At 42.1% G+C, this 26,070-nt stretch overlaps 1 protein-coding gene across 1 annotated transcript in view; it reads left to right on the top strand.

Moving 5' to 3' along the window:
• The window catches only part of CAMKMT (calmodulin-lysine N-methyltransferase), a 373,859-nt gene extending 348,782 nt beyond the window's left edge, over positions 1-25,077 (top strand). Inside the window, exons 8-11 of the mRNA XM_036087396.2 lie at positions 2,045-2,119; positions 8,960-9,023; positions 18,762-18,893; positions 24,519-25,077. Of these exons, the coding sequence (XP_035943289.1) occupies positions 2,045-2,119; positions 8,960-9,023; positions 18,762-18,893; positions 24,519-24,596 (349 nt within the window). The 3' untranslated portion in view covers positions 24,597-25,077. The remainder of the gene's footprint in view (positions 1-2,044; positions 2,120-8,959; positions 9,024-18,761; positions 18,894-24,518) is intronic.
• Positions 25,078-26,070: the final 993 nt, after the last annotated feature.

Here is a 26,070-nt window from a genome sequence, read left to right as displayed (position 1 = left end):
GTCAAGGAAGGAACCAAAATTTTTTGGGAGGGTCTCTCACACCAAAGCTGAACTCTGTTCTATATACCACTCTTTGTCATATGCTTATGGTTAATGGGGACACCATAGCCATAGCCTCATGAGAACTAGGAAAAAATGCTTTTTGGGAATGTGTTGTGGTCCACATGGCCAAGCAGTGCATTTCAGTTTCTTTTAGAATTACTCTAGTTACATCTGCTGTGATAATCCATAGCCAGTTCCTGCCTAAACCCCATCTCTCCATTTGTCTTTGTTGAACCAAGAGGCTGAAGCTCCTCAGGAATCCAGTATCCAATACCCACCACAGGATTTCCTACACTTTCTGTTAATGAGCTTTAGTAATTACTTATGTATTAGAAACATTTTCTAGAAGATTATGAGTACTTTTAACACTTTTCTCTTTTTCCCAAAATTTGTGTGATGGGTACATTACTTTTATGATTTGAAAAAGTCAAGTATAGATCTATATTTTAAACCAGATTGTTCATGTAGAAACTCTCTAAGACACTTAGGTCTCTGATGAGGGCTGAACAGGCCTGGTTTCCCACCAAGCCCGAGTCCCAGTTAGTTGCACAGGAGGCCTCAGCGTTTCCATAAAAGTTGGTATTGGTCGTGTCCCATTCTCTCCAGGTGCATGGAGTTTCTGAGGAATTAATGTAAAAACAAAGTAAGCATTAATCTCTTGGGGCTTTCCTGGTTTCCTCCATTCCTTGACTCTCCAGTAGGCCTAAGCAAATACAAGAATAGAGTTAATTTGTAAAGCTTGTCTAAGTGACATAGGATGACAGGTTCTTCTGGAAAGCCCTCCCTGGAGCTCTAAGTCTATATGCTCACACAACACATAGGACACAGCATCAGAATTATGGGTTTATGCGTCCGCATGTCCTGCTTGGCTGCCATCAAGAAGGCACCGCCTGTGGCCCAGCACAGGGCCTGCCACATAGTAGGTGCTCAGTAACAATGAGTTGAATGAGTGAATGGGCAACTGATGCTCAGTCTGCATAGATATTTTCATGGTGATGTGTTCAATTTTTTCTACCTTAAGAAATTCACTAGCACTAATGTTTATTAGTGTACATGGGAAGAACTTTTGGACTTATCAAATTAAGACTTATTTTTGTATTCATACATATGGCTTTTCACTCTGGGAAGATGTAGAAGAAATAAAGAACCCACCAAGATAAGCAAATATAACTGGACAGGGTAGGATATGCTCACTTAGTTTGGTCTTAAATAATAATCAAAATAGAAAAGAGGAGCACAATTTTACTTTGAAAAATAGCACGGCAAATCAGTTTTGATGTGGAGAGAGGAATCATTAAAATACTTTGATATGGTAAAATGCTATTCATCACAATTATTAATTAAAAGTAACTTAAAATCTTTCATTGGCTTCATAAGCACAACTAGAATTTTTAAATATGTATTATTAATTATTGTTGTTAATCTGAGGTTTAAAACCTGATCCTCTTTTGGGAGACTAAGTGTCAGGATGGGTGAATTTTAAAATGTGCCTAAAACCTGAGAACTACCAAATGAAAGTTGGCTTTTTTTTCTTCGATCTTGCCAAATCGCTCATTTCGTCAATAAGAAATGCAATTGACATGCCAGGCAAGATAGATATACACTAGGTTTCACGTCATTTATTTTTATAAATTTGTATTCCAGTCAGATGGGGAATACTTTGATCTCAATGTGTACCTCATTGATGTTAAGAATCTAGACTCATTGTAATGACTATGGTAAAAATAAGATATTTTTCCCCGGTTCATCTACAAACTATAAAAACTAGCACAGGCTTAACTATTGTCTAAATAGAGAATTCTCCCTCTTCTGGATTTGAAGACTAAATAAAATATAGAGCAGACAGTTCCATCCCTAGTTTTTTTAGTATACCTTTTGAAATAATTTGTATATACCTTTTAAATAATTTCAAGTGCCACAAAAAATAATGTTAATAGCTTAAAATCAAAAGTTAAAAAAAAACCACCTAAGTATAATTTTTAAAAATCTTTTTCTCCTCAAGCGTTTTACGATGGGATAATGAGACAGATGTCTCTCAACTGGAAGGACATTTTGACATTGTTATGTGTGCTGACTGGTAAGTACATAAAAATCATAAAACTCCTGTTAGGAAAAATAGCTTTGCTGGAGTAATTGGGCTGTGCTGCTTTGCTGATGGCTAAGCAAAGTCAACAAATGAAGCACAAAGCCACCTTAACCTCAACAAATTAATATTCATCTCCATGTGACAGTTATAAGGTAGTCTTCTATCACACAGTAACTTCTACCACATTATTTCCCAAAGATTGATTTTGAGAAGCATTTCCATTTTCTGGAATTGCCTCTGTTTCATGCTTGACGTATCAGTAAATGGACGACTTAGGCAAATTGCAAATAATTATGGCTCGGAGAGGAATAGTCTGGAGAAAAAGGAGTTTATCAACACAAACAGCTCAATTAGCTTACTTCTTAGGAGAGATCTGACTATTGATATAAGGGAATATATGTATATGTGTGTACACACACGTATATGCTCCAACAAATAAACGTATTTGTGCAATATCTTTGGGGGAATGTTTTTTCTTAAAATACATGGTTTGCTATCTAAATTTTCAATGTCTTCAATTAAGATATTTAATTATACACAAAACAGGAATTATAACATTACATTTTATTGTTATGCAAATAACATTAAAATCTCTGTCAGGTGCCTGCTTTTAAAAAATAATTTACATTAGCTATTTTGTCTTCTCATTTGGCTTAGTCTACTTATTGTTAATGAAGTCTGATCTTAAGTTACAGGATAAATATGTATCAAACCTTAATAATTATTTCAAATAATCTTAGGTATTTTCTTCATGCATATTGAATAATAACTATTTCAGCATATGGAAACATTGACAGTTCAAAAGTATTTTCCCTGTTAAGAGTAAGGTCTTATTTGTAGTTTCATTATGTTTTTATGACACTTGAGATTTGAAAACACAAGTTTGGATTCTGAAGAAGTTCTATGGTATTGATCAACCCAATTGTAAGATCCAGAACCTGGAGAAGACTTTCCCTAGAGGGGAGTTAAATGAAATTTTCAGGCAGTCATTATTATTATTATTTTAAATAAGACTTTCAAGAGGTAACTCTTTTATGTAAGTCATTGGAATCAGATTTGCTTTCTTTTTTTCTTCTGAAAAATATTCTCAATGGAAAATAAGTATTCTGTTTTATTTCTAGCTGAGATTTTCTAGCTTTCCATGGCCCTTTTAGTGTCTTTGTACTGGATTTCAGAAAAACCTTGTTCCAAAAGGGGGAGAAACAGATTTTGGACTAATCATTGATATTGTGCCTAATGTTACATCCCTCATCTAATCAAAAATAAGGAGCTAAAACCTCACCATATGATTTGAGCAAGTAATTTAGTAAATGCCTCTCCTCACCAAATATGAGAAAGGATCCTCCAGGTTTCATTGCACAGATGAAGATAATGCTGGCAGGATTAGATCAGATTAAGCATGAAAGTCAGATCAGAGAGCAGCAGAAAGAGGGACGGAGGGCAGCATATTCTTGGAGGTTTAGATGAGGGTTGCACGCGTGGGCTCCAGATATGTGGAGAAAGTCAGGTCTGGCCAGGGGATTTAGAGTTAACTGTATCCTTCACATAAATATCAGAACAGCCTGGCTTTGTCAGACCTTGTGTTATGGACACTCACACCATGTCATCCTATTTGTACCGGAGAGACAAGCAGAGGAAGTAAGATTTAAGCTCTTTTCTGATTAATGTTCTCAGTTAGGTTAAAAATAGGCACACAACATGTTTGAGAAATAGTCCTTTTTCCCTAGCGAACAACAGGGTCACGTACAACTGATATACATAATGCATATTCAGTGAAGGCTTTCATTACAAATACATAACATAGTACAATGTTAGATGTACACACACACACACACACACACACACACACACACACACCTGGTAGTTATAGGAGAATTTACAGATTCAAATGAACTAAGTACACCAAGTTTTATTTTATAAATGGCTTTTCTATGTGTGAGATGTTAAGTTGGTTTTTTTTCCCCCTGGTGTTGTAAGTGCCAGAATGTCAGCCTGTTTATAATTTCCCATTTGTAAATGTGAAACATTAAGCTACTCTCACTGCAATGCTGATATTATTTCCAAAAGAAATGCTTTGGTAATGGTCTCTCTTCATATTCACAGGGATGGGTAAGCTGCTTAGAAACTTAGAAAGCACAGTGATATTTATAATATGCATGTTGTGCACATAGCAGTGAAGCTCATGCTCTGGGAGCTCTTTATTTCTTGTCGGTTTGGTGTTTCTCTGTCAGTTATTATGTGGGTGCTGCTTCTAGGGACAGGCAGGCAGACCATGCTGCATTTTATTTTTTTACAGTGTCACAGAGGAGGAAAAAAAAAAAAACCTCTCTTTAGATACTACCTCCAAGATGAAACCTGAAATACTCAGTGGCAGAAATAGGTGCCACACATAAATAGATCACACTGTCTCATACCACCCTTTGGTTATTGTCAGTCAATGAGATCTGGATTAGGCCATAGGAATATGAAGCAAGAGTTGGAGTTCAAATATTAGGTACATGGATTAAATTCCTTATTGAAGCATTTCCAGCAAGGGTGGCATTGTTTGATTCCCTGAATAGCTAACCAGTGGTCCTGCTTGATCCCATTTACATGAAAACAAGCCCTATTCACAAACCTATTCCAAACCCACATTGTGGTTCAAGTAAAATGCACATGATTACAACGAGCACGGGTGATATGTTTATGTTTTTAAATCATTCATATATTCATGTATTTACATTCAAACATTCATAAGCCCATGGGCTATGGGGGAAATAACTTATTTCCCACAAGAGACAGGCTCCTTAGTTCACATCTACATTTAGGAGCTCCACCAGATTATAAAATAAAGAGGCAAGCTGTGAAAGCTAGTCATTATTTCACCATTCAGCATTTTTGACAATGAAATATAGTTTCATGGTTCAACAGTTCCTAAATAACTTGTAAAATGTCAACTTTGAAATAAAAGAAGGAAAAAATCGAGGTACAGCCACACCTATGAAAGGATGCTGTTGACAAACATCAAAATATTAGAATATTTAACCACAGGTGTAGAAAAAAAACCTGCCTATTAAGATCGTTGGTTGACTTATTTAACATCAAATTTCATATAAGAGTTCCTTTCTGCTGGAATGCAGTCCAGCCTGGTCCTTGCTGAGTTTAGAATAGCAAGTGATTGTTAATTTTCAGCCTGCCTTTCCAGACTCCTGTTCAATCACAATAATCTAAGAGTCTGGAAGTAAGATTTTTTTTTTTTTTTTAATCCAAGGAATGCTTTCAGTGAGTGTTTGATGGCTTTCCAGTTTATTGTAGCTCTGCAAAAATAAACATGATTCTGTACATTTGGATTCTCTAAAGGCTTGGAAAGCAAGTCTGAAATGCCACCCATAGCCTGACACATTGAGCTACAGCACGTCAGTGCGCACAGTCTGAGACTTTGCAGAGAAATGGGGGAAGGTTACACCACTTCACTGGCTCTCTTAGCATTTTTTGCACTATGTACCGTGGATTGTTTCTATTTTCTATTATTCTGTAAAGTTTGGTTTTTAAGGTATTCTTCTGGACGAATTTTTTTTTTTTCTTCTCAAAACAGTCTCTAGAATTTCTTCGTTTTCTTCTAGATGCTGTGATCATGGATAGTTCTAGGTCACAACCTTTACACCTGAAAAACTCTTTAACACAAAGGCAGCCAGCCCTTTCACCCCATACCTAAAACTCAGTCCCAAAGAAGATAAGCAAGCTGCCAAAGATCTGGCACCCTAAGTGGTAGCCCCAAGGGAGACCAGACCCCCATCGGTCCCAGCTCCACGGCAATTAGCTGGTAAATACTGTTAGAGGCCATTCTTCTGCTGAAAGTTAAATCTAAAACAGTGAATTTAACTTAGCACATTTCACCTTCAAGAGGACACAGAGGCCTCCTTTCTGTGGATACTGGCCGAGAAATGCCTTTTTGTCGCCTACACTAATTAATTTCCCTATGAGTGGAGTGGTAGATGCTCTGTGCTCTGCATAACACTGACTGATTCTAAGGAAGGTGGTGAGAATGGCCCAGCACCTTCCTTTGTCATGAAATCTGTGATTCAGATCCATGGAACAAAGCAAGAGTTGATGCCACAAGGGCATTATATAGAGGGCTGTGTGTGTGTGTTTTAATAGCCAAACTAGACCGACTGTCATCGATGTATTTTGATCAGTAACGGAAGGGAGAGTTGATATGGTATCTCCATTCCAATCAGTGACCCACTCAGCCTTTTTTTAAATAGATCCACTTAAGCTACTGTTATTCTCTGAGCCCATTAGGACTTATTTAAGGGGTGAATTTTCAGGAGATTATGTATCACTCCCACTAAAGCACATTGCAGTTGCTCATATAACATATCCTACAAAGCATTATAAATTCTGCATCAGAGCTAAGTAGAAAGGTGAGCTTGCTTGGAATAAAGACTTATTAGAGAACTATAAGAATTACTTTTGGGAAATTTGATTTGGAAGGATGAAGTGGACAACATCACCATTCAAATAACTGTGTTTGGAATAGGTGCTTGGGTGTTAAGTCACATTCTCCAGTGAGCTGCAATGTTAATATCTTTGTCACATCACCAACATTGAGTGAAAATAGTACTGTATCAGGTTATGTTTTAAGCTCAGTTTTTAAGGGGCTGATTATTTCTGACAACCTTACCAGCTCCTACGATGCACAGGTTTAAACTAAAGAGTGGTCTTTTGCTTAATGTTATATATTCCAACCAGCCAGGTCTCCAATGGGCCTGAGTAACTGACAGAGATATTTTCCTACAGTGATAGTCTTCTTAAAAAACAAAACCAGAGGGGCGCCTAGCTGGCTCAGTCAGTAGAGCATGCGACTCTTGATCTCAGGATTGTTGAGTTCAAGCCCCATGTTGGGTGTAGAGATTACTTAAAAATAGAATGTTAAAAAAAAAGCAGAATGCTTAATTATTAAAATTTAAGATATTATGACCTCACTAAAGAGTGAGGTATGTAGTCCTGAAAATGTTAAAAAACACTTAGATAGAATTTGATTCCTTTCTTATCAACCCTTAATGACTATTAATCACTGATTAATATGACTTACAGGCAAATTTTTGTAGCGTTTGAATTACATATATTCTACACTCTAAGATTTAAGTAGTGTTTAATAGAATGATAGGAAAATTTTCCCCTGGCGCATCATCAGGTTATCCTGACTGATGGATGGAGTGAGATAAGGTTCCCATTCTAGACGTGATTTCTAGCTCCTCTGAAAAGGATCTTTTTCCATTACTCAAAGCATCCTTTATAGAAGATGGACCTGAACACACCATGGTGAAGCCCAAGCACTGACTTCTTGGCAACTTCTCATAAACTGTTCTCCCCTCTCCTCTTTCTCAAATGGGAGAGTTGGAAGAGAACCCAATTGGTGAGACAGCTTCCCTAAGCATTGATTCGTCCTTAACAGTACCAGTAAATGAGTGTGTACACCCTGTTTTAGGGTCTTTGAAACCAACACCCTACATAGGCTGCTCGATTTCAAGGATCATGTTGATCTGCTGGTCAGGCAGTAAGCAGATACTTATGGAGTACCTTCTAGGTATATATGCTCTGCTAGAACTTGCAGTGCGTAAACGAATAGAGACCAGAAGCTCTTTGAGATGGGAACTTTGTTTTTTTCCTAGCTTGTCTCCAGTGCCTAAAACAGCCCATAGCATGTAGTAGGTGTTCCACAAATACTTGTCAGCTAATATATATTATTGATTTGATGCCCACCACAGCCACGTAAGTGGGCCTTTCTTGACCAGGAAACTGAGGCCTTGTGTGAAGGCCACACATAGCAGAAAGGTCACATAGCAGAAAGGTCAGAGTCAGAGAGCTGTTAGACCCTGCCTCCAGTGTGACTCCACACAGCAGCCCTCCTACTGACAGCTCATAGTCCCCCTTAGCTCAGAGAAGGATGAGGCAGGGCCCTAGAATAAGGGGTACTTATTCATGCTATGTGAAGAGCAGGGAGACCAAGTCAGAGTGGCCCACAGCAAACTGCAACATTAGAAATGGGAGCAGGGGACTCCACCTACCCCTCATGAGATGGCTGATGCACAAGGCTGCTCAATGCTCTGGCCCACGAGTCCCAGATAAGGGAAGTCTGCCCCAAGCTTCCAAGATGAGGTCTGGTGAAGACAGGCTCAGATGGGCCCAACCAGAGGGGTGACAGAACAATAACAGAAAATCTCAAAAGACCAGAGGAGAATAATGAAAAATCACAGTGAACTGGAAAAAAATCAACATGAAGGTCAAGGGAGAAAAACCCAGAGTTGCCATGGTCTCTGTGATACCTAGCCCAAATCTGGTCTTTGTTCTTGGAACAGTTTACTCCTGGGTCACTGGTTGAGTCTGACCTCAGTGCTGCTCCTGGTCACTAAAAACCATCACCACCTGAGATCTGTTCCATGGTTTGGGCATCATAGGGCTGGTGTTTGTTTCTGGAGGGTGACCTCACAATACCCTCAGTGGGCTCATGGCCCAGGTCTACAGAAACTGGGCTGTAATGACGGGAAGTATTTCATATCAACCAGAAGATTCCCCCAAATAGCAGCTTAGATATTGTCCCTTTAACATTAACATGTGGCCCAGTCATGTGTGAATCCTGGCCAATTGCATGTTGATGACTTGGCTTTGGTTGGATAACACTGACCACAATCTTTTTTTCTTCCAGTGAGACACTTGAATGGAAGGAAACAATTTCTCCCCTTTTGGTGTTGAGTAAACATGTGTAATTAGCCTTGTACTTACCTCCATTAATATCATTAGACTTGGAAACCCAGTTTAATCTGGATTCTGCTCTCTTCTCAATGTCAGCCTGTTTCTGGACCAGTACAGAGCCAGCCTTGTTGATGCAATAAAGAGATTACTCCAGCCCAGAGTAAGTATGTTTCTATTTTCTTCTGAACACTGGCTTCAGAATAATTAGTCTGTGCACAAAGATGGAGAGAGTAATGGAATGGCAGGATTAATGTCATGTAATACTTTAATACTTATTATGTCCAACTTCAATTGGGTCTTCTGATCTATCAGATTCTTTCCTAATCATAACTAGGAAACTTCTTACCCTTGGCCTTCCGATAAGGAACACAGTGGGTAGTAAAATAAATGAAACCGCTTCAAAGATAGTGTGAGATTATTTTTATCAAAGAATTTCTTGAGTCTTTTCCTTTGATAACAATATCTTCATATTAAAGTAGAAGTATGATATGGAAAGTTTTCTGTTGACTTCTGTCATTTTAAATCCCTTCAATGGTAACCTTTGTCATTGGGTATTTATTTATTGCAAAAGAATATATTTTTTTTCTTTTTCTTTCTGTTTATATCAAAGAAAAAGGACTTCAGATGAATCTGTATATTAAAAGTTCTTTGCTTTAAAAGGAAGCCATTATTTACATATTATAAACATTAGGTCACAATGAAGCCAAGCATGGCATAAAATATTGTGCACATTTTTACATTTATATATCCATTTATGCCTGTGAGTAAATTACAGAGTTTGGAGCCACTCTTATTTTGTTGGGCTGTTACACTAAGCTAGGAGGTCCTGCAGCCTAACTGGAGAGTTAATATACATCTATTTAAAGTAAGAAAACGAGTTTAAAGCTCATGCATTTAAAAAAAAAAATCTTATAAGTATGTAAGACTCTTGCTGTGCCATAGGAATTTAAAATAGGTTAACAATGTTAATGCAGTCTAAGACAGGAACTCATTTATCTGAGAAAGGACTACAGTGTGTATGTGTGTGTGAAGTATTTTCTGGAAGTTTTGTTTCGAAAGTCTTTTTCAGAAGGTTTGCTCTAGTCTTCTGACCTCAATGAGACTTACAGACTAATACCTTTCAATCTATCTTTTATATCTTTTCCACATTGAAGTTTCCCAGAGCAATTTGATAATCGTCCTTTGCCTTACACTGTTGCTTTTTATTTTGTTATCTCTGTATAGCTCAGAAACTTTAAATAGGCCTCTCAGAGGAGTAACCACAGCTTGGTAAGTGGTAATCAATTAAATTAAATTGGCCTTCTCAATTCCCCCTGTGAGGTGGGTAGCAGGTCTTGAGGCAAGGAAGGGGCATGCTCCAAGCTATTGATGGCTGCGGTCATGGTTGAGTGAGCAGCCCAAGTTGAGGGTAGAAGAAGGAATTGGGGGACTCTTCATCCCCGCCCCTCCCCCCCCCCCCCCCGTTAGCCTTGGGTGATTCTTGTGAGCCTTTGCAAGGTCAGGATTTTCAGAGAGGGCACGGAGATTCTTGGATGTAAAGGCCTCTGTGAAAAATTTATCATACATAAATACAATGCTTTCAAGGACTCCTGGATCTCACGCTGCACAAACAGTACTTCACCAACACCCTCCAAAGCCTATTTGTGGCAAATACTCCATTTTGCAGAGATTTGCATGGTTTGCCTAGGATCTATTCTAAATCATTCGAATGATTTACAATAGAGAACTGTCCAGGCTGTGAATAGTCCTAAATGCAGATTGGACTGGAATCTCTAGCAGCTCTCCTGTATCCTATATTAAGCCCTGAACATTGCCTGAAGTGTGGCTCCACAAGGCCGCCCTCCTAGTGACAGCTGACTGTCACCCTTAGCCCGGAGAAGGATGAGGCAGGGCCCTGGGGTAGGTGGTACTTGCTCATTCTATGTGAGGAGCAGGGAGGCCAAGTCAGAGGGGCCTGGCCGAACTGCAGTATTCGAAGTGGGAATAGGGGCCCTCCCTTGGGGCTGATGCACAAGGCTGCCGGGTACTGTAGCTGAAGGTGTCAGAGACCCACCATAAGAGAGGATCTCCAAGCTGTGAGTGGCACATGGATATCCTGAAATGACTGCTCAGGAATCTCATCCCCATCAGGAGCTCTGGGGAGGCAAGGCACTCGTGCTCCCAGGGCCTTCACCAGTGGGCCATAGAAGGGTCACGTAGACTTGGCAGTGACCACCCGCAGCTGCATCTCCCGTGCCAGTGGGCGAGAAGTGTTCCTAGAGCTAGGGGTAACCAGAGCAAAAACTGAACCCTTCCCCTTCTAAGCTCTCAGGACTGGCTGTTCTGCTTCCAGAGGCTCTCCCTCTGCTAGTGTGCGCATTGTGGAAATCACAGTCCAAGACTAAGGTAACATTAAAGGTTTACCCCATTACATTTAGAGCTGCTTTTAACTTTCTCTTGAGCCCAGGACGACTCCTCCATGGTCTGTGGCCCTGGTGCTGTAGGGGCCACAGGAGGCCCACAAAGAAACAACTTGAGGGGCTACACTGGTGGCTCCTGAGCTCTTGGTGATTCAAGGCTCAGCGAGTTCGATGAGAGATACAGCCCATTCTCAGGGTGCTCTGGAAAAACTGCACTCCAGCCAAATGCTTCAGGTTCACAGGAGGGCCCCAGTGTCTGCAGGTAGTGTGGAGGGTGGGAAGAATCAGAGATATCTGCATACAAAACCCAAGTCTGCTCTCTCTATCAAGGCTCTCTGAGCCTGAGTTTCATTACGTCAGGGTGAGGGAGGAATAAGCCCCCCCACCGCCCCGGGGCTGATGTAAAATAGTTCCTGACGTATATGCCTAGCAGAGCGCCAGGCACACAAGATGCGCTCCAGAATGAAAACTTTTTTTTACTGATGCATTAGCCAGTCAGGGTTAATCCACATGAGACACTGGTCCCAAGGGACCTTGGCCTGGCTGACAGGAGGGCCAAATTCCAGTCCCAGATTAGCACCAGCAGGCTCTGGAACTACCTCTCTCACCCTGTTTTCTCCTAAGTCTTCCTTATGGAGGAAAGGTATGCTTGGACTCTGGAGTCTGAAAGCTTAAGGTTCAGATCTGGGCTCTGCCACTTACTGGTTCATCCCATGAAGTCTCCTCTCCCCATCTGTAAAATGGGGAGGGAACAAGCCAATGCATCGGAAAGCTTTAGCACGTGACTGGCTCTGAATCTATGTTAGCTCTTGTTACCTTGAAGAAGACCCAGAGAGACTTTTTGACCGTGGTGAGTACAGAATACAGGGGGCATCTTCCTTGCAGAAATGCTGCTGGGAGGGAGGGAATTCACCCTTCTCTGGACACAAACTTTGGTGACTTCTGCACACACCGGGGCATGCTGTGTGTCGCCTGCACCCATGTTCTGCATGCCTGCGACAGCTCCCTCATTGGTCCCGGGAAGACTGTCTACCTGGATGGAGATGACACTTTTTATGGCGGACAGAGCGAGCGGAGAGAGATTACTGCTAGAGGGCAAGAACAAGAGGTTTCAGGTGGGGGGCTGCGGGAAGAAACCAAATCTGCCATTTTGGGGTGTGTGGTTCCTTGATGTCTAGCTAAAGCAAATCAGTGGTCTGGTGTCATACAACCCAGTTGCAAGAAAGGTAGATGGGGAGGAGGAGTTTTCCTGCTTTTCCATTTTTGTAGTGGGGTCATGAGTGAGGGGGACAGACCCCGGAGAAAGCCTAGTCATCAAGGTGGGCTCCTGGCTTGGCTTAGATCCTCAGCCAGATGGCTTAGATCAAAGTCACTACAGGAAGCCCCACATTTCAGCAGGAAGTGTTTGCTGCTGGCCCCAAATGGAAGCTTTCCTTGACTTGTTGGTTGAGAGTATCTGTGCAACACTTGACTCCTGCCAGACTACTAGAGGGAACTCTCTAGCAAACTCAAAAGGCAAAAAGAAAAGAATAGGTACTAAAAAGAAATGAAGTCAGCAAAATTTACTTATTCCAAGAAGCAACATTTCCCCACCCCCCCTTTGGCCCCCCCCAACCTTTTTCCCTCCCGTGAGTGGCTCCGTGTTACTGATGATTGACAGGTGACCCCCTGCTGTTGTGTTCTTTAAAGAACATCAGCAGTGTCTGATATCAGAGGGCCAGAATGTAATTTAAAATACAGCCACGGCAACCTGCAAGTTGAACTTTAGCCTGGAAATGACAACCAACAAATGGTATCCACTAATATTCCTCTGAAATGGCTTTCGGTACAGGGAAGGACACCAAGCCAGCCAGACGGTGTGAATTTACTCAGAACCACAAAAAGATGGATGGAGATGCAGTGTTGACAGCTCTCCAGCTGGTTGCTGCGAACCAATTGTCAAGCATTCAAAAATATCACCTCGGACTTCATTTAACCTTTAGAAACTGGCCGGAACTAACTGCCACATTCCTGGAGCCCCACCTGTATGCAAGGAGGGCTATAAATGTAAATCGTGGGCTCTGGTTTTAGAAGAGCAGAGAGATTTCCTCCTTTTTTTTTTTTTTTAATCCAACATCTCTGCACACATCTGTACAAACCTCTGTTTTTGCTTATGTCAGGGAAATTCCTTGTGAGTGTGGGCTCAGGGCAGTGAACTGAGATGGTGCTGGAGGGACCCTTTGTTCCTGTCTGCTCGCTGGGTCAGAGGCCCAACAAACCCTCCCTTGTTCTTGGTGACAATCTGTATTCAGCCCTACCTGCCTCTCGCGTTTGTAGGAATAGAGAGTCCCCAGATGGTTTTAAGACCTTCAGAGCAGGGGCCTAGCTCTAGAAGTTCTTTCCTGAAATCTACCCAGGTGCTTATTCAGCATGCGTAATACTGAGTCTCTGCCCCCAAAGCTTTTATAATCTGATTGTGGAAATGTAACACACACACACGTGGAATCACAGTGGACAGTGCAAAACGGCTTGTAACAGCCCATCCCTGGGTCATAGTGTGGTGCTGCTTTTATTTGTTTTGACAATCTTTCTAATTTATACCTTCAATAGAATGGGAGATACTCAAGGGTTTGGATTCTATCTTGATGCCACAAGCATTTGTTGAGCAACTACTCACTACCTGGCACTGTGCTGAGAATGTGAGGTGCGGGTATAAATATGGATCACTACCGCTAGGAGAATCTCCGCTTAGTAGGGCAGATTAGTGCCTGAGCTACCAGGAATTACAACGCAATGTGATGAGCATACCAGAAAGAGTGACTGACTGCCTGAGGAAGGTTTCTCTAGAGGCAGTGGCATTTGACTTTGGTGTTGAAAAGTAAGAAGGGCATTCTAAGCTTCAGGGAAGGGGACTAGAAGAGGGAAGAAGGGAACGGCGCTCACAGGTACAGAGGATGAAAAAGCATGTTGTGTTTTGGGATCAACAAGAGAAGTTTGCTCTAGCTGGAGTGTGAGAATCTGTGTGGTTTGGGGGTTAGGGTTGGGAGGGGCAGGAGATGAGGTGAAAGACTTAGTTTGGGGTGCCATTTTATGAAAGGCTGAGGATACTATACGAAGAGACTGGTCTTTATTATATGGGTACTAGAGAGCCACTGAAAGTGTTTGAGCAGTGGTATAGTCAGGTGTGGGTTCTAGAAAGATCAGACTGGCCAGCATAGAGGCTGCAGTGGAGTAAGAGAGAGCTTGAAAGCAGCAAAGTTCCTCAGGGCACCACCATGGACAACTTGTACATGGAATTGTTCAGTTAGGAGATAGTGGAGATCCGAGGGTGGAGAAGAGGGGACTGAGCGGATATTCACTGAGGAGTTCATTCAGTAGACATTTACCGGGTGCTTCTCAGGTGCAGAGGCTGTGCTAGGACCTGGGGATAGAGTAAGATACAACGTGATCCTGCCCTGAAGGAGCTCGCCGTCCAGCGTGAGAGACAAACAAGTGAGCAGTTACCTGACGGTGTGTTAAGGAGACAGCAGCGGTGTGGGTGAGCCATGGAAGCGGAGAGCGGAAGTGCCTGCCAGGGAGGAGGCACAGCATGGAGGCCAGGGGTGGTCAGCAGAGGCATCCCAGGGACAGGGTGTCTAATCTGGGGTTTGGGCCCGAAGGTACTGAGTTCCACTGTAGACGGAATAAGTTAAAAGTACTTGCAGAACGTCTCCATGGAGAGACCTAGGAGGCACCTGAGAACATGGGTGGGCCCTGGACTATGGTGGATGCTGTAGATATATACTCGGGAGTGTTGATGTATCAGTGAGAGCTGAAGCCATGGACTTTGGTACAATTGCCTAGAATTGTACAGAACAGGGAGAAAAAGTAGGCAGAGCCCTGGGGACCACTGACAATCAAAGGGGGCAGGTGGAGAAACCAGGGAAGGGGGTTGAGAGAGACATAGGGGAGGAAGCAGGCAAAGGCGGCATCTTAGAATCCAGGTAAAGAAAAAATAAACATAAGCTTAAACATGTAATTGGTATTTAATAGTTGGTTGCCTGGAAATGAAACAGAAATAAAGGCATTTCACTGGCATAGCATATTCCTTTTAAAAGAAATCTGAAGCATACTTATTTTTTCCAGAAGTACACACCCTTTAATATATGAGTATAGATTAGTCTAGCAAAATAACAACAACTGAGCTCACGATGTAAACAATATCGTTGCTGTTTAGTGGAACTACTCCTCTCTCCTCTCCAGGGATAAATGAATTCTCTCAAATTTCTGCCCATCAGTCAAAATTTTACGTTCAATTGAGTGTTCATTCTGAGTTTAAGATGATTCTGTGACTTCAAATGCCTAGAAAGTTGGGCTTTGGTAAATTGAAAATAATTTTTCTAAAGTGATGGGCTAATCTGAAATCTATATTTTTTTTTTCTTGTTTTGATTTTTGCAGCCTAAATTGTAGGGCGTATTTCTCTGATTGTACCAGTGTCCTGCTCCACTGGGGACAAGGGGAATTCTAAAGCCATTCCTTATGGGGTGGATGCTGGCACTCAGTGGCTGTTTATTGAATGAATGGTTGATGTACTATTGTCCCTCCTAAATATTGATTCACATCTCAAAGGTGTCTGTATTCAGTGAAATGAAAAAGAAAGCGTTTTAAAACCCATAACTGAGTAATTAGAAATTAAAACTACTGCTCACTCTTTCTCCTTGTTGTGGGTACAGTATTGTGCACAGAATGCTGCCCTCTGAAATCCCATCAGAGCTACCGACTCTGGAAAAGCTTCTTGCAGAAAATCTTTTCTAAAGAATAAGCAATAGAATGTGGCCTTCGAATTCCCAATGACTTGCATTTCTCAAATTATTTCAACATCTGGATTTAGTTTATTGTCTCAATAAGTATTGATTGAGAGTCAATTATATGCTAGGCACTGAGAAAATGCAGTGAATAAAACATTAGACGATCCCGTTGTCATGGAGCGTACACTCCAGCTGGAGGAGACCAGCGATCACAAACAAGGATATAATGTGTGTTAGGGGTGATGAGTGCCCAGAACAAAAGTAAAGGGGGGAGGGGAGTGGAGAGCGATGGGAAAGCAGCTGCTATTCTAGAGGGTGGTTAGGGAAGGACAGGTAAGCTAGAAGAAGACCTAGAGAAGGAGAGATGTCTGGGTGGAGGGGGCTGCCATATGCTTAGCTGGGTCCCCCTACAGCTCAACCCGACCAACAAGGGGTTAGGGGTGTGGGGAGCATGGACTCATAAATGTAAACCCCAGCCCAGCCAAGAGCCCTGTAGCCCTGTAAACATTATGATACATAGCTTAGATAATAGCTACTAAAAATCAACTCTTCAATTGTAACTGTAAGACAATTTTTTGCAGGTGACTTTAAAATAAAACAACTTCCATTATTCAAAAACCTAGAATGGCAACCAGCTCTTAGAAATGACTAAAATGACCTACTAGTATTCCCTCCTTTTTTTTTTTTTAACGGAGACTTTGCTCCTCTGCCGAGACCATGTATTATATCTAGTTTCACATCAAAATGAATTTTTGCTGCTAAGTTTGAAAAACGCCTGAAAATAGCAATTAATATTGGAAAAGCTGACAGAACCTTAAGTGTAGTGGCATGATTGGTGCTGCTATAATTATGTGCCTGAGTATGTACATGTCTCTGTAAACACCATATGAAAACACACTTGATGTCCAGGACACTGTGTCGGTGTATTTTCTTGCAGGTAAATGAGGGAAAGAGAGGGAGAGGGAGAGAGACCTGATAAAATCTTTCCAGCACTGTTAAGTGGTGGAGATGTTTCTAGTCTTACGTCTACATAACCTTGCTTTTCAAATTATTTTCACATTCATCACCTCATTTGATCCTCATGACTTGATGGAGTTGGGGGGGGCAGACTTTGTTCTTCCCATTTCGTGAGTGAGAAACCTTGATGGGTCAGCTGGGGTGACTGAGGAGATTGGATTATGTCATCCCCAAGGTCCCTTCTAGCTCAACAGTTCCATGGCTTTTTTTTTTTCTTTCTAATTTTCCTGAGGTGACAGCTGTGTAATGGTGGAGACTTTTTAAGTGCAGAACCCTTTCTGCCACATATCTTCATATTCTTCAAAGCCTTCGCTGCATGTTTAATTATCTGTAAAATGTAATGTCTACTTCACAAGGTCATTGAGAAAATGGTTGATGGGATGAAAGGGAAGGTTCATGAAGCACCTCGCACAGTGGTAGCTATTATTATTATTATTGCCGTCACTATTAATAATAAGGAGGCAATGAGATGAGGTGGAAAGAACATCAGCATTGGAGGCAGGTACGTTTCCAGTCATTTGCCGGTTGTGTCATCTTGGTCAACTATTAAACCGTTCGGAGCATCCTGTAAAAGGAGCTGATCACACCTACATTGTTGGGTGGTGGGAAGAGTCAATGAGACAAATAGAGTTCCTATCCCAGAGCCTGACATGCACCGGATGCTCAATAAATAGTTGGCAGTAATATATGAGAAACCACCTTTCATAAGAAACTGGGATATATTTTCATGATTCCCTCAAAACCTGAAGTGGCATTTCATAGAATTGAAGTATAACCTTGAAGTTAACAGAAGCATACAGTCATCTTTTAAACAAAAAGAAAAGAAGATTCTGAAGTTCAGCTGTTCTGTGCACGTCTCAGAGGGCGAGGGAAAGTCCATGTGCATCCAGGAGTTAGCAAATGGACTTCGTGGAGTTTCATGTCCAATGGTCTTCTGAAATCCGGTGTATAGCTTATTCAAGCCCATCCATTCTCCCCACTGCAACAATCTCATGAGGTTGTGCAGTTTATTTAGAAAAGCCTGCTTACCCTCATTATACCACTTTCTTTGAAAAGCAATCATTTGAGTACTGTGAGGAGCTGCTTTGCTCTAATGATGACTATTATGAAGGATTCAATGAAGTTGGAAACCAAGATCCTGGAGCCTTGTCTCTGACAGCATGGTCACAGAAAAGGCTGGTGGCAGGGCTGAAACATGAAAATTCTCTAACAGAGATTGCCGTTACTTGTCTCTATGGAGGATTTCTTGGTATTGAATTTCCAGGGTACAATAAACTAACATCTATAAGCATCCGTTGCCACATGCTCTGGAGCTGTGTTGGGGACACGTTGGCAACAGCTAAGGAGTCTCCAGGTGGGTGGCACTGCTGTGGACCAGTTACTCTAAAAGCAGTTGATGGTTTGAACCACTGGACCCAAGAGAGGTGTGCATTGTACAGAATACCAACTTCAAGCCATGTTTTGTTTGTTACATGCATGATTGGAAAAGGATAAAACATAGCAACATTTGAATAGGAAATATACATATTTTGTCTTTCTTGATGTGTATCTATCCTTGAAATTATTCTCACTGTGAATGTCCATTCTGTGTGGACATCTCAAGAACAATTGTGTTTCCTACCTGAGAGCAGTACATTAAATGCTTTACCTAGTGTTTGTTATGTTTGGTTGCCTTCCAGTTTTAAAATGTGTGAATTTCCTTTTTAATGTTCTAGGGGAAAGCAATGGTATTTGCCCCACGCCGAGGGAATACTTTAAACCAGTTTTGCAATCTAGCTGAAAAAGCTGATTTCTCTATCCAAAGACATGAAAATTATGATGAACACATTTCAAACTTCCACTCCAAGGTTAGTTTTCTGCTTGTGTTAGATAACACTTTAATCCGCATTGCATTTTGAAGAGATCATGGTCTTTTTGGCAGGTAACCTAAATATTTGATTAAAGTACTCCTTAGGTGTGCTGCTTCTGAACAGCTATTTGTATCTGATTATTTTGTGTGGTAAAGCCATCTTTTATCTTTGCATGTCTAGCAGGATTTTACAGAAACCATTCCTGTTTACTCCTTTCCCTGAAACAAACTAATCTTTTCATTCATAATAGACTAATTTGTAAGATGCAGGGGAGGTGGCATAGAATGAATGATAAACCAGCATTTATATTTTAATGAAAAAACCTTCGGCTTTTAAGTAGGTTAAATGCTCAGCTGCACTGAAATAAATAGAAGGTGAATGTCTAATTGTATCATGTTGGACTGTAAATCTTTATCTTGCTTGCTTTATGGCTGGGTCAGTTGGCAGTTTGAGACTGTTAAATCTCATACAGAATTTCACAGTTGTGGGGTTATATGTCAGATCGAGGAGCTACAAGATTTAGGTCAAAAGCACTTATCTGAGAGTGATTTCTAAGCTTGCTTACATAAAGCAATGTTATCAACCTTTTTATTATTTATAGGCATAGAGCAATATAGGACACTGAGAGGCGAGTGTTCCACTGAAAACTTTTTAGAAATCTCACCTTTGCTAATACATATCACACTTAGTAGTATAACATATATTACTTCTGTAATTTTGTGCTTTACAGAAATCTCCCTTCTCTGAGCTAGTCTGACCTGGGCAAAAGACTTTGAACTTGTCATGATTTTACAAGTTGCGAACACAGAAAAGTAAAGGCCTGACCTTAATTTTCTCCTGGGAAAATGGGAATAGCATTCTTTATTACCCAGGACTATGATATAATATAGAAGTATATTGACATTTGAAAAATTATATGCAAAGTGGATCTGATCTTCAGGCAGGAGAAAGAAGATCCTCACTTTGTGGAGATGGTTTCACTCTTCTGGGGTCTCTAAGGTTTCATTTAGCCTCCCCCCTCCTCCCCCCGGGGCGGGGGGGGGGGAGGCAAAGATGCTTTGTGAACTGAAAGGGTTAAATCACCTCCTCTGGATAGTGGGATTGCCCTTTGCTTAGGATCAGAAAATAAAAAGAGAATGGCGTGTTACTCAAATCTTGCCTGCCACTCTAGAATAAGGCTTTCCCTTTTGCAGCCCCTCCCCAGAAAAAAAGGAAAGGCTCTGAGGGCTTTACCTGGCAGGGGAAGGGTCTCAACCGGCCCGTGGGCTCCTCTCCCCAAAGGGACAAAAACAGGCTTCTCTCCTGGGTCAGGCTAGAGCTACAGGGATCAGGTGATGGCTGCTTCAGTGCCATGCCTTTCACCTTCCCACTGAAACAAAAAATGCTTTCAGTTTCTCAGTCACAGATCAGGAGAGCAAAGGCAAGAGTTTCTCCACCAGCAGCGATGTTCAGCGTTGTGCCTGATACCCTCCATCTCCTCCCTGCAAGACTGGAGGTGTATGGGGACATTGGAGTCCTTAGTGGCCACCTCTCCTTTGTCTAGAACTTAAGACTGTCAGTGGCTAGGGGAGAGCAACTTCCTTTTTATTTCCAATGCAGTACACTACCCTGCTAAGCATAGCACGTTCCATAAATCGCTAGACATGCCTCTTGCATTTATATTGTGCAACATACCCACAGTTAGTACTCCATAAATAATCGGGGACTGATGCGTCCCACGAAAGTAAATTTCCATAAATAACTAGGTGACCTTAGTCTTTAATCTCTTCATTATTGCTTAAAAGTTAAATTCTCCACTTTGCTGACAGCGGACTAAGAAAACAGTTTCCCTCCTCTTTAGGTTGTGAGGAGTGAGAGTTGCATTTGGTTCTTAGGACGTGGAACCCGCCAGGGGAATATTCTGCAGGGTTGGGGCGCCCTAAGTAAAGGGTACAAACGTGAACCCATCATGTGTATTTCTAATGAGGAGGGGGGGCAGTTGCAGCTGGTCTGGTGTTCTCCTGCTTCTAGCAAGAGAGTGCCTCTTGTCCCTTCTGTACCAGAAGCATAGAATGCCCGGCTCTCCTGCTCCAGCCCCGGGGATAGCCGTGTGCCGACTGGCCGGCGACAGGCTGGCACGACCCAACTCCGGCTCGCACGTGGAGGTCTCCTTTGCAACAGCAGGATGCCCGGAGAGGGCCGAGGGCCAAGGTGGGGCGTGGGGGGAGCGGGGAGCGCCCCTGCTTCTCGCCGAGCCCCAGTGCTCTTCCCCGGGGCGCCCCCTCGGGCCCCTGCCCGCCGCCCGCCCGGGGCTCCGGGGACGCGCCGGGGACCGCGCGGCCGCCGGGAACCTCCACCCTGGCCGCTTTTGTTTGCCGCGTGCTAATAGCCAGGGCTTAAAAGTTTTCCATCTTGCGCGGCAATCAGCTTTCTTCCTCTCCATCTCTGGCCAAAGCCCCACGGTCCCTGGGCCGAGCCTGCTCGCAACCGGAGGAGCCGCGTTTTCCTTCAGGCTGCGTGTTATCCTCTTAGCCCTACTGTGTTGGACTAGAGCGTAACCAGCTGGAGGACTGTAAGACGCCTGATAATGCCGCTCTTTTCCGCTGTCCCGTCTTAATCTTGTTACACAAATGGTTGTGAAGAGATTCATGAATTTTAATTTTGCCCTCTGCATTAGTGCCTCACGTCACTCATACACAGCTGGCTTCTCTGCTGAGTTTTCCACCCCTCCTCTTACAACAGGGGGAAAAAAAATTAGTTACAATCTTGGCAGTAGTGCAAGGTAAAAAAAAAAAAAATCTACAGATTTAGGCAACCACCCATGAAGCTGATTAACAGTCAGTGATCAGGAGGAACAGCTTTGCCTCTTAAACTTTTCACCTCTCATTGTTAACTGTGAAATTTTATTTCCGTTAAAAAGCAAGCCTGTAATCAAAACGGTGCCATTCTGCACTTTTCTGCCAGTGCTTTTGTTAAATTGTGCCCACACCGTGCAGCCAGCGTGCTCAGGAACCAGGCAGCCAAAGGTGTAGTGTGTTTGAAAAATATTGCCTTTCTGTTCTTCCAGGCGACCGGGAGGAAAAATAAACCATTTCCCCTCTCCTTCCCTCTCTTGGTCTCCTCCAGGCTGGGAATCCAATGCCTTGCCCAATGGTGTGGCTCCAGACCTTTCCGATGTTCAGATAAGCAAATTGTTTCTCAAGGCAGAGACCTAACTTAGCCATTACAGCTGGCTTGAAATTAGTTGATAAAAATACTCTCGTTCGTGCAAGTATTCTCTGAGATCTAATTTTACGTGCCACAGTTTTGTTTTGGGTTTTGGTTTTTTTAACTTTCGCAAAACCACCGGTGTGTTTATTTTCCGTATTTTTTATACTTAGCCGTGAAAACAGGCTTGGGCTCGTTTGCGGAGTCAGTACATTGTGTTAAAAGCATGGCCATATTGCACTTCTGCTTATCTATTCAAAATGCCACATTACAAGTGGCTGGTGCTTATAATCTGTGTGGTGTGCTGTTGATAATTGTGGATCCTGTAAAGGGTAAACAGTCTGAACTCCACTCCTGCTGCTGTTCCCCGTGCAGCGCCGTGGCGAGGCTGAGCGTGTTACATCCAATTATGAAGTAAAGCATAATGCTCCTAATAGCAGCTATGTAATTTAGTTCAGTCCTCAAAGACCCTGCTTTAACCTCTGAAATTGAAAAATTGTTTTATTCACAATTTGCTTTTTGTTCATTTTTTCCCCCGAGGTGCTTTTTTATTTCTTAAAATTATAATTATTAATTGAGCAAAGAAGTACAGCCTGAGTAAACCACATCACATTCCCTCATCGAAAGCAAGTATTTCCCCACAGCCTCGTGTGTGTTCAAGTGCCCTCACATAGCCGACTTGGTTTCAGAACTGATCTGCTGGGGTAGAGTATTGCCTTTGAGGGCTGTTGGCTCTTTCCCCATCGCGGGAAGGGCTCACAGTCAACACGGGGCTGGCCCCTGGCCCCTTCTAGCAAGGAAGCCTCTGCTTTGGCCTCCAGAGGTCAGCACAGAATCCAAGTTAAAAGTGATTTCTAACCCATATTTACAGAAGAATTATTTATCCCACATATTACCTCAGGGACTTTATAAAGAGCTCATTTGAGTCTCTGTATATTAGTGCATTGTGAGTGAGTAGGTCAGCTGACTCACGCTGAGTAATCAACTTTCCCTGATCCCCAATCCCTGAGGAAGAATTGAGCTAGCTTGGCCCCCTCTTCCCTCTGTAAAATATTTCAGTGAGCTCCTTCTATCACTAGGGCAACTGGCAACAAGGTATTTATAGTTGGTAGGTCCTGGTTAGTGGGTTTGGATTGGGAAGTTTGGGAAGCCATTTTCTTGGCCTTTTTTTTTTTTTTTAAAGAGTGATGTTAAGGGACCGTGTGCTTACGATTAACAGTCCCTACTTTGGTGGCAACACAAATCCAGAGGATCTTTCTAAGGTAGACAACTAATCATCTATAAACAAAGCAAACTCCATCTAAGAAAACAGAATGCAGTTACTTCAGTGATTGTACCATCATTTCTTATGAAAATGGATTAGAAAGTAAGACGGGGTTGGCTTTCTGTTTCCCAGTGAGAAAGGAAAAGCAGTCTCATTGCTCCTTGTCCTTAACAGTGAGGGTATGTCATAGTTTGGGAATATGATTTAGAAGAAACACAAAAAAATTCAAGGTAATATGCCCCAGACCTATACTAATCTAGGAAAGTGTCATGTTGGAGCCATTCATTTAGTTTCGGGGGGGGAGGGGTGTAATCTGATTCAAAACAATAAAAGAATTGAGTCCCTACATAATTAAAAGAAATATCTGTTTTCTGATCCTTATCAATTACAAAATGAATTAACGGCTCAAAAGCCCCAATTTCAAAAATGTTAATTTTGTCTTTATAAATAGCACATTACTGTTTGCTAGGAAAAATATAAATATGGCTGTCAAAATTCTTCTAGCCAAATGAGGAAAAGAGTACTTACTCTAGGTTTGAGAACTCTGACTGGATTTTAAAATCTACCATGGAAAGGCCCTCAGAACCTCACTTGAATGGTATGGAAGCTCTAATTGTTGGATTACCTTTTCCTCCTCAGAAAAAAAAATTTTGTAATTATCATTACTATTAAAACCCCCAAGAAGCAGCTGGAGAGCCTTTGAAATGTCTTAGGCCCAGAAGCCCATCCCTTGTGCCCGGGTGCTGCCAGTCTCCAAATGACCGGAAATGCCTGCCTGCCTTGTTCCTGGGGCGCAGGTGAGGGACAGAGTGGACCGAGAGCAGAACCTTCTATGCCAAATGGCTGTTCTGGTGCAGATGAGCAAGCCTGCAGTTCTCCCTTAACTGAAGGTCCCCACAGTTCACAGAGGTCACAAATGCAGTCCGGCTATTTATGAAAAAGCACCGTGCCCTCCTCCTTATCCCCGCCCAAGGAAAGATTCCAGCTTGATGGATGCATAGTCCTATCTTGCCAATGCCACTGAGAATTACTTTGCATTGCTTTTTTGCGATTTATTTACCGGAACAATATATTCAAGTAAGAAGTCTTCATTATACTAAATATTAAAAACTACTGGTAAAAAATCCTAAGCTGAGTCTCCTTACCTTTTTTTGTTCTATGATTGTTTTCAGTTGCAAAAGGAGAACCAGGACGTCTATGAAGAAAACCTTCATTACCCACTTCTGCTTATTTTAACCAAAAATGGATAGAAGATTAAGCTACTCAAAAGACGAAAACACCAAGTGCACAGGGCATATTTTCACAAAAACAGAAACCTGTGATGGGTATGATATGCAGCAAGCCTTTGGCTCCCTGAGATCTGTGAGCCCCCCACCACCTCTGCCGCATTCCACATGTGGGTTATGGGGCCCACCTGTCCTCACTCACATCATTCCCCAGCCCTCCTTCACTCCTTTTTCATCTGCTCTTCTTGGACCAAACCTTTGTTTGTCTTTACGTATCTACAAACAGCCTAAGATTTGAATTGGACTCAGGAGAGACCTAAATCTTTTTCTTCCTAATTGAGACAGAATTTCTTTCGGTGATCCCCACCCCCCCTTTTCAAAAAAGATCTTGGTCTTTGTTCTGTTTTGGTGGTGGTACTTTTTAATCTGTAAACACAGCAAACATCATGATTCTTTCCTGGTTAAAAATAAATAAATAAAGCCTATCTTTCTCATCTCCCTCAAATTAATTGTATTAAATCTGCCATCTTTTTTTTTTTTTTTTTTTGCCGTCCCTCTCACTCATTCTCTTTCTCCTTTTAAACAGGATGTTTTTTTTCCCTATGGATGTATAAGAAATGACTACATCAGCCCAAAGCCTCATAAACTGACCGTTTGTCCTCTGGACACAATAGCGTGGCCAGCCCTCTGCCCCTCCTCTCCAATTATGTGTGATTAGTCTCAATGTGTTGTGTCAAGGAGGAGGAGTGTGCTGAGTGCTTATTATCTGTTTAGGTACAAGAAGAGCACATTTAGGCTCTGACTATGAATGAAAAGTGAGCCTTTATCGGGGCTCACATCTAACTGCTGCCGTTCTCCAGACCTCTTTCAAAATAGGTCCTTGCCAGAGAAATTTTGAATAAATGGCTGATAAACTAAATTGCAACCAGGGGGAGTTTTTCAAAACTCGACCACACAATTACCTGATTTAAAGGAAGCATATATTGGTGTATGCTGTGATTCGAGTGTGTAGTAAACATTTACTAGGTGCTACCTAGGATTAAGAGAGAATGACTTTTCTGCAGGGAACCCAAGCATATCCTTGCCTGGTGCATCCACGAGACGCTCTAATGCCTTTTGTGGAAATTCAGATGTTTATCTGTAAGGAATCATCTGGGCCCACTTTAGCAGTAATGTCATGAGTAGGTTAGCTCTATATTCTCCTATCTTTAGTCGAGGCAGAGAGTGTATTTAGCAGGCTGCAATTAAAGGGATAGGTGGGAGACCGGGGGCAAATCCTTTTGCATGTTAAACAAACTTAACGGTCATAAAAACAGCCACTCTCAAACGTCTTCTCTGCTCACTTCTATCATCAAACAAATTTTTCACCATCAGTTTGCGTGTCCTTGTATTCACCACTCTTTCTGCTCCATTAGAGCACCTAGATGGATCTCAGAAGGCATAGGTCAAGTCGCAGTTAGATCATACATTTCTTTCTCACAAAAACTTGAATTGCAAT

This window comes from Halichoerus grypus, chromosome 10, assembly GCF_964656455.1.
Source record: "Halichoerus grypus chromosome 10, mHalGry1.hap1.1, whole genome shotgun sequence".
Lineage (NCBI taxonomy): Eukaryota > Metazoa > Chordata > Mammalia > Carnivora > Phocidae > Halichoerus > Halichoerus grypus.
The sequence above is the reverse complement of the archived record's forward strand: the minus strand, read 5'-3'. Positions and strand labels throughout refer to the sequence as shown.